The sequence below is a fragment of the Culicoides brevitarsis genome, chromosome 2, assembly GCF_036172545.1.
Source record: "Culicoides brevitarsis isolate CSIRO-B50_1 chromosome 2, AGI_CSIRO_Cbre_v1, whole genome shotgun sequence".
Classification (NCBI taxonomy): domain Eukaryota; kingdom Metazoa; phylum Arthropoda; class Insecta; order Diptera; family Ceratopogonidae; genus Culicoides; species Culicoides brevitarsis.
The window spans coordinates 38680096-38693332 of NC_087086.1; the positions used below are offsets into that span (position 1 = coordinate 38680096).

The 13237-nt window shown below is 25.2% G+C and overlaps 1 protein-coding gene across 2 annotated transcripts; it reads left to right on the forward strand.

Annotated features, from left to right (window-relative positions):
* The first annotated feature begins 448 nt into the window (after positions 1–448).
* On the forward strand, positions 449–3274 carry LOC134830563 (rhodanese domain-containing protein CG4456). 2 transcript variants are annotated; one of them, XM_063844087.1, is made up of 4 exons: positions 449–769; positions 1604–1771; positions 1834–1999; positions 3056–3274. In XM_063844087.1, the coding sequence occupies exons 1-4, from the start codon at positions 592–594 to the stop codon at positions 3114–3116; spliced, it is 573 nt and encodes a 190-aa protein (XP_063700157.1). In that variant the 5' UTR covers positions 449–591; the 3' UTR covers positions 3117–3274. The 2 variants fall into 2 exon arrangements, with proteins under 2 accessions (XP_063700157.1, XP_063700159.1); XM_063844089.1 differs by lacking the exon at positions 1834–1999 and adding an exon at positions 2145–2304 and having other exon boundaries at positions 3056–3257.
* The last annotated feature ends 9963 nt before the right edge of the window (positions 3275–13237 follow it).

Sequence of the window (13237 nt, forward strand, 5' to 3'; positions counted from 1 at the left end):
CATCCAAATATCCAAAATAATTCATTATTTTCTATAATTAAAAAAAAATCAATGAAATGCAAAATAAAAATAAAATTAATTAAATTAGGTTAAATTGATTCAAAAATTCAAAATTTTTAACACACTACCAATGTTTCGGAAAATTAAAAATTTTAAAATAAAATTTTATATTATTTTTGAAAAATTTAAAAATAAATTTTAATTTAAAAAAAAACTTCTAAAATTGAAAAAAAAACATTTTCTTTGAAAATTCTTAACATTCTGTGATGCAAAAATAAATTAATTAAATTATGAAAAAATTAAAATTAACTTTTAAATTGTACAAGAACCTTGTTCAGTTCAAACAAAAATTTAACGGTCAAAAAATTCAAAAAACATTTTTTCATATAATCATGGAAGGTACAAAATTATATGAAACTTGTCATTTCCATCTTCATAGAAACGAAAACATCAAACCGGCAATTATCAAAACAAAATTTAGAAAAATACATTTTTTAGTCTTTTGTGTCTTTCAAAACTTATTTAAACTCAAGTTTTCGATCAAAAACCTTCAACTAAACTTTTTTAACTAAAATTTGATAAAAATCAAAAATGATCGCCTCAACAAAACTCTTACATAAAACAATTCTAAATCGTGGAATTTTGTTGTCTCGTCACATTGGAAGCATTTCTACGGGAATTTTAGCACTACAGGGCAACGACGTTCATACGACGCAAAATTGGAATAGATTAGTTGTCAGTCCAACTGCGAACGTAAACAAAGTCAGCGGTAAGTAAATGGATTGTTTTCCTTTAAAAAAAAGTTTTTTCAGAATTTATCGTATTTTAAACGAGATTTGTGAGAAAATTAAAGTTTATTGTGAAAGATAAGGCGACTTGATAAGAGTTAATAGTTGAGATAAGAAGCTAATGACCGATTATCAGTTCAATCTCTTGAACTTTTGTCAGTCTTAAATTAAGTCTCGAATCGTAAACAACCGGCAAAAATATAAAATTAGCATTTTTATCATATAAAAAGTTCGTAAAAGGTCTGTTATTAAGTCAAAATTTAAAAAAAAAATAATTAAAAAATTCAAATTAAGGAAAAATTGCAGGTCATTCAATAAAAAAAAATATATTGCGTGTTCCAAAAATTTGCCGGCACGTGAAATCTCATGCTGTTTTGCAATTTTTTCATGAGTTACCTGATTTGCAATTAATTTTGAGCTCTTCTCTCATCGCTAAGTCTTGTTTTGATCGAATTTTAAAAGGAATGCGATATTTTTTTATATGCAAAAAATTAAAAAGTTGTCATTTTATCATTAAACCATCGACAAAATCGCATTTTTATATGATTTTTTCTGTTTTGAGATCAAATCAGGTCGAAAACAAAAATAAAAGACACAAAATCGCCGGTTTGTGTTATTCAATAAATACGAAAAATTTCAAAGTCACAGACATAGGAAGTGACAAAACCAGTTTTTTACCCGTTTAGATGAAACAGTTTGTATGTAAATTTGCTCATCAGCACACAGAATGCAAAAAATTGTTTAGTATTATTTAGAAAATCATCGATTTAAGTCACTAAAAAAGACAAAAATGATAAATTTCGTTGCTCTCGTAGGTGCGCTTTTCATTTCGTACTTTTCAACGAATATGGCAGTAAATCCAATTGCAACTTATGAAGAGGTCAAAGACCTTCCGAATCATCCTGAGAAACTTTTGATCGATGTTCGCGAACCCTCTGAACTTCAACAAACCGGAGTTATTCCGACTTCGATAAATATTCCTCGTAAGTTCGAAATCCCTTTGAAAAAATTGAATTTTGACTGAAATTTCGTTATTCCTCTTCAGTGGGCGATGTTGCGACGGCATTTTCAAATAGCACGTCACCGAGTGAGTTTAAAGAGTTGTATGGGAGACCAAAGCCTGAACAAGGCGATTATTTGATCCTCAGTTGCAGGAGTGGGCGAAGGAGTCAATTGGCGATTGATATTTTAGAGCAATTGGGATACACAAAGTAAATTTTTTTTTGGAGGAAAATTTTTAAAAAATTAAAAAAAAAAGTAAAAGTGAAAATTTCATGTCAGCATATGAGGAATAACGAAATTTCAGTCAAAAATGTAAAGTTTTTGTATAAAAAATAATTTTTTAATGAATTTTAGTGGCAACTGTGGAAACTGAATTTAAACTTTCTGCGGATATGTTTAAGCAAAAGTATAGTCGTGATAAGCCCACGGAAGATACTGAAGTAATTTTCAGTTGTCTTAAAGGAGGGCGTGCTCAAAAAGCTGCTGATGCTGCAAAAGCTCTCGGTTTCAAGAAGTAATTTTTATTCTGACAAAAAAATTTTGCATGAAAAAATTTTCACTTTTAATTTTATTTAAAAATATTTAAGATAATTAATTAAAAAATAATTTAAAAATTTTAAAAGAAAAAATATAAAAAAAAATAATTAAATTTTTAAATTAATTAAATTTAATGAAATTAATTATTTTTAATTTAAATTATTTTTTTAAAAAATAAAAAAATATATATTGAGTTTATAAGTTAACTTAAATTATTTTTTTTATATTTTCAATTTATTTTTTTTTTAATTTATAATTTTCATAAATATTTTAAATTATTAAATATTTTAATTATTAAAAAGTAATTTAAAATTTATTTAATTTTTTTGAATTAAAAGAATTAATCAATGCTAAAAAATATTTTAAATAATAATTAAAAATATTTTTTAAATTATTTAATTAATTTAACTTTTAAATTTAATTAATGAATAATATTTATAGTTTATAAACTTTTTTTAAATCAATTTTTATTTAAATTAAATAAATTTTTATTTTTTTTATAATTAATTTTTTCAATTATTTAGAAATTTTCAATTTTGTTTCAAAAAATATTTTCCAAAAATAATTATTTTAAAAATTTTTAATTCAATTTTTAAATAAATAAAATAAATAAATAAATAATTTTTTAATTTAATTAATTTTTTAAATCTAGATTAAATTAATTAATTAATAATTAGTGAATATTTTTAAAATTAATTAATTAAAATTTTTTCTCTAATTTTTTTAAGTGCTCGCAACTACAAAGGAAGCTGGACCGAATGGGCTCAAAAAGAAGGATTACCTTATTAGTCTAATCATCACGAAGCAGCATCCAACACCCGTTAACGACGTCATCTTTGCTCGATTTCTGGTTTTGAATAATTCATCGAAATTTTTTACCAAATAAAAAAATAAAGTTCATTCATAATTTTTTGTTTTTTATTGAACTCGTTTGATAAAAATGCAAAATTTCACGTAATTTGGTAATTTATCATTAATTTTTTGACTTCCTTAAAAGAATAATTTTATGATTAATTAATGTTGATTGCAAGTTATCGCACTGCACTTACTGACCCAAATTACCTGTCGAACATTTAAATGTTTGATTAAAAAAAATGAAGAAAAAAAATATTATTTCAAAATAAACAAAATTTGACTGAATTAAAAATGCTTTCACACATTTCGAGATATAGTTCGGAATATTAATATCAGAATATCAGTAGCGGGTGTCTAACGAAGTGACATTTCTATTATATAATTGTCGTAAGTTAATGACGTGTTTGGGCAATATTGAAGTTAATAGGACATTTTATTGATGTCTTCATTCATAAAGTAATGTTTGATAATATTTTATTTTTTTCGGGCATTTATGCTTGTGAATATTAATGATTGCTTGTTACAGTGAACTTACTTGCAGTTAAAGAGGCGAGTTTTTAAAATTAATTTTTTTAGGCCATTGAGCTTTTGGTTTTTTATTTTTTTTTTTTTTTTTTGTAATTGGGTGATAATTGTTATGTCATTTTTTATTATGAATTGATCGTTTGTTCGTTAATTATTTGAACAAATAAAATAAAAATATTTTTAAAGAATTTTTACGATTAATTTAATAATTTCGGATAGTTTGAAAAATTTCAAAATATAGAAGAAATTTTTTATTTTAATTTTTTTAAGTTTTTTTTTTAATTTTTAAAATAAAATTTTTTTATAGTATTCTTTGTAAAAAAAAGTATAAAATTAAAATTTTCAAAAATTAATAAGAAATCAATAAAGAAAAAAAATCTTCAAAATTTTTAATCGTAATTAATTTATTTTATTTAATTTAAATATTTTTTATTTTGTTTTTATTATTTAACAATAGATAAGATTATTTTAATAAATAAAATATTTTTTTGACTTAAAAATTTTTATTGCCCTTTATAAAAAAAGTAAAAAATTAAAACTTTCAGAAATTGATAGGAATTATTTTTTCAGAAAAAAATTTAAAAAGAAAAAAATTCTTTTAAATTTTTTAAAATTTTAATTGATATTTTTATATTTTTAAAAATTAATTTAACAATATTCTGATAATAAAAAATAATATCTTTTTTGAATACTTTTAACTAAATTTTAAATTTTAGTTCATATTTTTCCGTTAGAGGCGTTGCTTTATCAGATATTTAAAAAAAATTCGATAGAGGGCGTCTTAAGATCATTTTAAATACTTTAAAGCTGAAATTTGAGCTATTTTTCCTTTTTATAATCGTAACTTGAAATTCAAGAAAAAAAAAAATAAATAAACTAAAACAAAGCAAATTATTTGATAATAATTTAAGTTAAGATCTTTTAAAGATCTAAAGATTGAGGTTATGTTTTTAACAGATCGTTTTCAAATTTTTCAAAAAAAATTTTTTTTTAATTCTGTTTTTTGTTAAATTGTTTTTTAAAGATTTTTTTATCTAATAGCAATTTTTTTTTTCAATTAAAAAAAAATCGAACTAAAAAGTATAAAATAAGAAAATAAAAAAAAATAATTAAAAATTACTTAAAAATTAATTCAAAAAATTTCAAGAGAGCATTTTTTAACACTTCAAGAGAGAATTTTCTTCATTCTCTATATTTCTCCGTACGCACCTTCAACGTCGTTTATTTTTATTTTAATTTCAAAACCGTAACATATTCACTTCAACAGCAAATAGTAGCAAGTAGCAGCAGCTATACAAACAAACAAGAACTGTCGTCACACACACTTTTACCATCATCACAAACATAACATAACAACAACAATAATTACTCTTCTTTATACTTTTCACGTTACTTCGCTCTTTACTTTTTTAAATAAAACCACGTCGTTAAAGAATTACCTGATCAGTTTGGTTAAAAAGCTCGTTGCGGAAAGAACTAAAAAGAAATTATTTAGTAAAAAAAAATAAATTATTTAAAAAAATAAATAAAATAAAAAATAATTACCGAAGATGAATAGAATAGTGTTCGTGGTAAGTGAAGTGAATTTTTGTAAGAATTTAAAAGAATTTTTTAAAAATAATTTCGGGGCCGGATAGAAAGCCATCATGCACCGTTAAAATGTGGAATTACTGTACAAATAATAATTCTTTAACTGTGTCTCTTTAACGTTGTCATCGTGAGATAAAATCTATTCGACAAACAAAGGCGCAGAGAAAATAGTTCTGATTGACAATAGACTTCTTTGAGAATTTTTTTTCAAAAAAAATTTTTTGGATAATAAATTTTTATTTAATATGCGAAAAAATATGAAACAAAGACAGGTCAACGGAATTCTGTTCTAGTTCTCATTACTTCTTCATTTTCTGTCCTTATAAAGGAACGCGTACCGGATTCACATTTTTTCACTTTTTTTCTCGATTTCAATGTCATCTCGAACCACGCAGTGAAGAATCCGAACAAAAGATAGAATAAATTTTTTTTCAACAAGTGCAAGAAATGCTAAAAAAAATTATAGAGTAAAAAAATAATCATAGTGCATAATGACACTTTTTTTCTCTCTGCTTGACGAAAGAAACGACGTTGACGAGAATCAGGTTGTTGCTCTTTGTTCTCAAATCACTCCTCACGATAACAAAATATTGAAGTGACGAGTCGAGTTAGAATTATGATGGATTACAGATTAAAGCGCCTTGTAATAGCCGCTCATCATCATCATCAAAGAACCAACGACGATATCGAGGAATGTTAAGAATGAAAGGAAAAAAAATGAAGAGTGATCGATTAATGATAGTAATTAGGTATTATGAGTAACTAACGGATGTTTTGGGTGCCCAAGTAAATATTTTAAGTGACTTCATGAAGCATTAACTTATAAAGAGATCAAGAGAAAAAGAGATAAAAAGTGATTAATTTGAATGGCGCCTCGTTTGAATGGATGTTGACAAAGAAGATGTTAATTTTTGGTGCGTTGAATGAATTTTTTTGAAAAAAAAAATGGTAAAAAATTAAAAGAATTATTTTTTGTTAAAATTGCAACGTTTGAAATTTTTTTAAACAGATTTACGGATATTTTTAATTTTTGATGAATTTTCGGTATAATTAAAGCTGAAAATTTTCAGTCAATAAAACGACATTTAAATTTATACATAATTTTAAATTTTGCATTAATTGAGCATAAAAATCGAGTTTAATTATATAATGGAAAAAAATAGATAAAAATTTTCAAATTAATTTTTTTTTCATTTTAAAAATTTTAAAATTATTTTTTTTATATTAAAATTTTTTAAATTAATTTTTTTCAATATCAAAAAAATTTTAAATTATAGATTAATGAAAAAAATAAACTAAAATTGGAGAAGAAAAATTTTGCTCCTTCTATGATTTTTATTTTTTTTATCGAATTTTTATTTTTTTTTAATTTAATTGTGCTTTCTGATATTTTTTTTGAATAATTTTTTGAGTTAAGACATTTTATTCAAATTTAATTTAAATTTAAATTCAATAAATAAAATATTTAATAAATGAATTAAATTTAATTTAAATTCAACAAATATAGAAATAGAAAAAATAATTTAAACTTTAAACAATTTTTTATAATTTATTTATTTTTTAATTTTTTTTTATTTTAAATCAAAAAATGAAGAAATTTTTTAATTAAATTTTTTATTTATTTTTTTTATTAAATTCAACTTATTTTTTTTTTATAAAATCTTGAATCGAAAAAAAATAAATAAATAAAAAATAAAATAAAATAAAAAAATAAAAAAAAATAAATAAAAAAAATAAAGAAAAATTAAAAAATAAAATTAAAAATTAAAAAAAATATTAAAAATTGAAAAAAATTAAAAAAAAAAAATAAAAAAAAAAAAAAATTAAATTAAAAAATAAAATAAAAAAAAAAATTAAAATAAAAAAAAAATTAAAAAAAAAATTAAATTAAAATTGAAAAAAATATTTAAATAAATAAAAGAATTATTCGAAAAAAATATTCTTAAGAAAAATGATAAAAATTTAAATTAAAATATTCTTTATGACAAAAAAATTAGTAAAAAATTGATGTAATGCAAGAAATTCGTAAATATAAAAAAAAATAATGTTCAGCTTCTTAAACACTTACCATGAAATTCGATCCTTCATTAATCTTTTTTTACACCTTCTTCATTTCTTCTCATTGAATTTTTTATTAATAAAAATATTCATTGCATACCTTCCGACAGCTTTTGGATCAGCTGATGGAATTTTATCTCTTGAGAAAATCATTTTTACCGGCAAACCGCTATTTTATTACTTTCATTAATCTCCCACTCAGCAATAAAAACATCAAAAAACGTTTATTTAGATCGCGATAATTTTTTATTTTTCATAATTTGCCATTCTTTTATAATTTTTATTCATTATTTTAATAAAAAAGTTCAGTTATGGATCCATTTAAATTCAAAACACAAACTTTATATGGACATCAATCAACATTTTTATACGAGCGAACTAACGGAAATTTTAGCAAAAATTTGCTACCGAATTTTAATATTTTTTTTTAAATTTCTTTTTTTTTATTTAGATCACTATCGTTCTTTGCCTCTGGACAAAATCTCTCGAAGGAAGGCCTTTTAGTGATGATTTGAAGTATGTTAATTTTTTTTTTTATTTTTTTTTTGTCAGTAGTTCACTAATATTTTATGTAGAATTTCATAACTAACATTTTTTTCATGGGTTTGGCAAAAAATATCAAATTTCGCATGGAATGAGGTTAAAAAATATTTTTTTCTTAAAAATGGGGTGATTTTAATCAAAAATTTGTTTTATTTTTCATTCATAGATTCGGGTTTTAATGCGATCGGGCGTTTAATTTTTTCAATATTTAAAATTTAAGTGAAAAAAATGAGTGAAATGTGAATAAAAGCGCCCCATTTTTCTTCGGCACACTTCAAAAAAATGTACAAAAAGCACAAAAATTCGTCGAAAAATTGTAAAAAAAAATGTAAATTTGTTCACAGACTTTGGCCAGCTACGATTTTCCGCACTTTGAGGCATTTAATGGAGCCTCTGACGTCATCCGAGGAACATCATGTGCATTTCCGAGATGATTCAGATCCGCCTCCGATGCGAGGAAGTCCTGAAGAGACGCGACTTATACTCAACGAGATCAGCAAAATTAATCAAGCGTTCGGTTATACGAGAAAATCGCCGGATATTGCGTTGCCTCGTCATGGATCGAGCTCTGGGAACACAAATTATTTTTATCCGAGACCCGTTTATCAGCCGGCGTTCATTCAAAATAGCAAAAGACCTCCTTATCCGGGACGACATGATCGCGGATTGCGTGAAAAGGGCTTTTATCCGTCGCAATTTTTGCAGTTACCAATGGAATTCAAGACAATTAAATATTTTAAGAGTCCCTCGAAGAAGTTTTTGAAGAAAAATTCGTTTTTCGAGAGACCCATTGTCGTCGCCGAGAACATTCGTTTCCCAAAATCCATGAAAAATGATGAAAAAATCGAACAAAAACCCAAATTGAAGCAAAATGGCGCTGAGGAGTACGACGACGAGGAGCCTGTGGGAATAATTGAGAGCATTGTGAAAATCGTTGCTGGTCCGCCGCCCGAGGAAGAAGAAGAAATTGAGAATTACGAAAACTACGATTCACTTTCCGAGTCGAATGAGGAGGAAGAAGAGGAAATTCGTCGCCCAACTTTGAATCCGCCGCTTTTGAATGACAAATTTATCCTGCAAAAAATCAAAGATCAGCCTCAAAATGATCAAAATGCGGCGAAAGTCGTCAATGTTCCTCGCAGTTTTAATTTTTCGACGCCAACTTTTATTAAAAATTTGACGGAAAAGTTCTCGAAGGCCCCAGCGACAGTTCAGCCGATGACGTTGCCGGAGAAAGATGATGGCGTTGAAGTTTCCTTTTCGAAAGAAAAGTCGCAGGAAGATTATGATAGTGAAGAAGTTGAAGTTGAGGGTTTGAGAGCTCCATGGGGAGGCGGCGGAAGTATTTTTCCCGCAGGACCGCAAGCGCAAAGAGATACGCTCAAGCAGGGGGGACTCATTATTCAACGTTTGCGGGTGAAAAATGGAAGTATAGCAGTAGCAGGTAAGATTTTTTTTTTTTAATTTTCAAACTTAAAAAATTATTTTTTATAAAAAATTTTCAAAATTTTTCATTTTTTATTTTTTTATTAACTTAAATAAATTAAATGTTCGTAAAATTATAAAAATTTCTAAAAATTAAAATTTTATTTTTAATTTTCAGAGGATTTTTTTTGAAAAAATAATTTCTAAATTTTCATGAAAAAAAAATAATTTTTCTTTTAATTTTTAAAAATATAAAAAAAAATTTTTTTCATGAAATTCAAAAAAAAAAAAAAATAATTTTAATTTTAACCATATAAAAAAATAAATGGTCTAAAAATTTTTTATTTTTTTTATTCTAAAAAATACTTAAGTTAAAAAATTATGAAAAATTTTAAAATAATTTATTTTTTTTTTTGCAAATATTTAAAATTTTTAATATAATAATTTCTAATTTTTATTAAATAATTTTTAATTTTTCTTTTAATTTTTAAAAATATTTGGAATAAAAAAATAATATTCATAAAATTAAAAAAAAAAATGAAAATCATTAAAATTTTCATTAAATTATAGTAAGATTTTTTTTTTGAAAGTTTAATTTTATTTTTTTTTTAATTTTCAATGAAAATTCAACGAGCATAAACGTTAAAAAAAAATATTAAAAATATAAAAAAAATAAAAATATTTATTAAATTTATGGAAAATTGTTTTTTTTTTAAATTTGATAAAAAAAAATTAAAAGTATAAAAAATTATTTAATTAAAATTTATATTTTTTAAGAAATATTTTTTTTTTCATAAAACGAAAATAAATTAAATTTTGTAGAAATTAATTAAATTAAAAAAAAAATTATTGAAAAATTTACAAAGAAAAAAAACTATGAACAGTCTTTTATTTTTTTTAATTTCTCATAAAATTTAATAATTTTTCTAAATTTTCCTTAATTAAAAAAGTTTTTTTTTAATTTTTATTTATTTTTATTATCAATTTTTTTTTTATTTTTAATCGTTCAAGAAAAATTTCCAAAAAAAATATTTTTTTAATCATTAAAAAAAAATTTGAATTAATTTTCAAAAATTAAATTAAATAAAATAAAATTCTAAATAATTCAAATTTAAAAAATTATTTGAAATTTTCGAATATTTTGAAAAATTAAAATATCATTAAATTATTTTTAACAAAAAAAATTAAATTAAAGAAAATTATATAAGAAAAATAAAAATTTTAATTAATTATCATTAAAAAAAAATATTTTTCTAACTAATTTTCCTTCAAATTTCAGGACCCGGCGGCGTCGCAACAGCAGGAAGCGGCGGAACAGCAATCGTTGGTCCCGAAGGTCTCGCCATCACACATCCACGCTCTCTAACAATCGCAGGACCCGGCGCTCGTGTCTACGAAGTGCCCGAAAGTACAAATCTCGAGAAGCAATTGCGATCCCTGAATGCCGACGGAACGCCCGAAAATGGCGTTTTAGTTGCTGTTGGCCCGACAGTTCATTACAATAGTTCTTAGTTTAAGGCTTTTAGTTAGTTCTTGCCATTCATTGAGTTGAATAAAAAAATTTTTTGGTAGAATTTCTTTGTTAAAATTAAAAATTTCGTAACTGTGACTAACTTTTTTTGTGATTTTCACCCAAAATTTGTAGAAAAATTGATTTTTTTAGCATTCCACGCACTGTGATGGTTTGGCCTCCGCAACAAATCAACCAAGGCGCGACAATAACGAGAAATTTAGGCTTTGAACGACAATTTGTGCCGCTGCATCTGAACCCGTATGTGGCTTTGGGCGAAGAATGGCCTCTTGTAGCAGTCGGAAGTGACACAAATGTCGAAGAAACGAACGACGACAGAAGAATTCCCGCATTTCGACGCCCTGAAGACGTCACAATCACCCCGAATTCCGAAGAAAAGCGAGGAAAACCCGAAAAATTGGTACAAGAAAGTGTTTCGACGACGACATCAACGACGAAAAAGCCACAAAAACCCCAAAAATTGATAAAATTCGCTCCAATTAAGGTTCAACCCCCGAAAAATGCCTTCGATATCAAACTTTTGAAGGTTCAGGAGCTTTCCCGTAAAATTCATGACAAAGCCAGATTCATCGTCGAGCAGTTAATGTTCATCCCGGGACGACATTTGATCAATTTAGACCAAAAACAAGCAAATTTCATGAGATTAAAGTCGAAAAATTTGTTACCTCAGCAACTACCGAGAGTCGAAATGACGAAATTCGCCAAAAATTTGATAAAAAACGAAAAATTAACAGAAAATTTGAATAAAAATCCCGAAAAATTCGGAAAACTCGTGAAAGTTGACTCCGTGGGGATGGTTTCCGCTGACAAACCAATTACGGGATATGAAGCTTATTTTCCTGAAGGTCCCGGAAATGGAGAAGAAGCAACTTTGCTGTTAGAACCGCAGTCAAGAGCGATCGCGGGAAATGGAGGAACTGCAATTTCAGCCCCCGTGAGTGGATTTTTTGCGATTTTCAAAAGAAAAATTTTTAAATTTTAAATTTTTTAGGTCTCCAGAGCGATTTTAAAGCGAGGAAGTCGAACAAAAGTCCTTTTCAAGCCATCGAGTGTCGCGATCGCGGGTGCTCGGGGCAAAGCTCATGCCTCTGCTGAACTGATATTGGACTACGTTGAATGATTTTCTGAAAAAAATAATAAAATTTTGTAAATAATTTTAAATTTTTGACTTTTTTTTTGGGTTTTCTCTCTTTTCTATGGTAAACTTTGCACTTTTTGCTTGTTCTATCTCCTTTTCGACTCTTGTAGAAGCCATTTTTGCTCATTTTTCTCTTAAATTCAGCACTTTTGGCCAACATTTAGGCGAAATTCAGACGGCGGCGCAACAATTAGTCAAGCTACAGGAAATTTTGAAGCGCGAAAAGGTTCTCAGTCAAGAAGATCGGGATCGTTACAACGAAAATATCGAAAAACTCAGCTCAGCTGCGGAAAAATTAGCGCAAATTGAGGAAGAAACTGCTGATATGACGTCAAATCGGTATTCAGGTATGTCAATTTTTATGATTTTTTAAGAAATTTTATGAAAAATTTGAATTTCAGACAAAAGTTCGTTAGAAATGAACGATCACATCAAAGGAATTCGTTCGAAAATTCAAGAATTTGGGGGATTTCGAGTCATGGATAAGGCACAAGAGAAAGTTTCGACGAAAAAACCTTCAACGACGACCAAAAATCCATCAGGAAAGAAGCCTGAGAACTTGGTTGTGATCGATAACAAAGAAAAAGAGTCCATCGCAGTGTCTGTGAAGGAAGAATTTAACAAGGAAAGTGTAATTTCGTCAAATGATGCGGCACATGAGTCAGTTCAAGTTAATACTCCGGAGCCGGAAGCTTCGATTGCTGAAGCGAAACCTGTTGGTGAGTCATTTTCTTGTTAAATTTCTCGTAAAATTTTGGTTTTTATGGATTTTTTTCGTTTTTGCAGCACTTTCCATAGCTGGAGAAGGGTAAGAATATCGAAATTTTATAATAAATTTAATTTAATTTTTTTTCAAATAAATTTTTAATTTAAAATTTTTTAATTTTAAATTCAAAAATTAAAAAAAATAAAAACAATTATTTAAATTAATTCATTCTTATTTTTCATTTTAAATTAATTATTAAAAAAAATTATTTAAATAATTAATTAATTAAATTATTAAATAATTATTTGTTTTATAATTTTTTATTCAAATTTCTTTATTATTTTTAATTTTTAAAAATTTAATTAAATAAATTTATTTTTTTAATTTTTCAATTGAATGAATTTATTATTTTTTTTTTTTTAAATTAATAAAATAAAATTTTTTCTTGAATTTTATTAATTTTTTATTATTTCTTGAATATTTTTTTTAGCTAAAATAAATTTATTTTTAAAGTATTTCAATAAATTTAATTGAAATTA

Bases quoted from the DNA above. Each gene is read 5' to 3' on its own strand.
- LOC134830563 (XM_063844087.1), top strand. From the start codon at position 592: ATGATCGCCTCAACAAAACTCTTACATAAAACAATTCTAAATCGTGGA. The intron at 1,772-1,833 runs GTAAGTTCGAAA...ATTCCTCTTCAG, and splicing joins GACTTCGATAAATATTCCTC to TGGGCGATGTTGCGACGGCA. The intron at 2,000-3,055 runs GTAAATTTTTTT...AATTTTTTTAAG, and splicing joins GAGCAATTGGGATACACAAA to TGCTCGCAACTACAAAGGAA.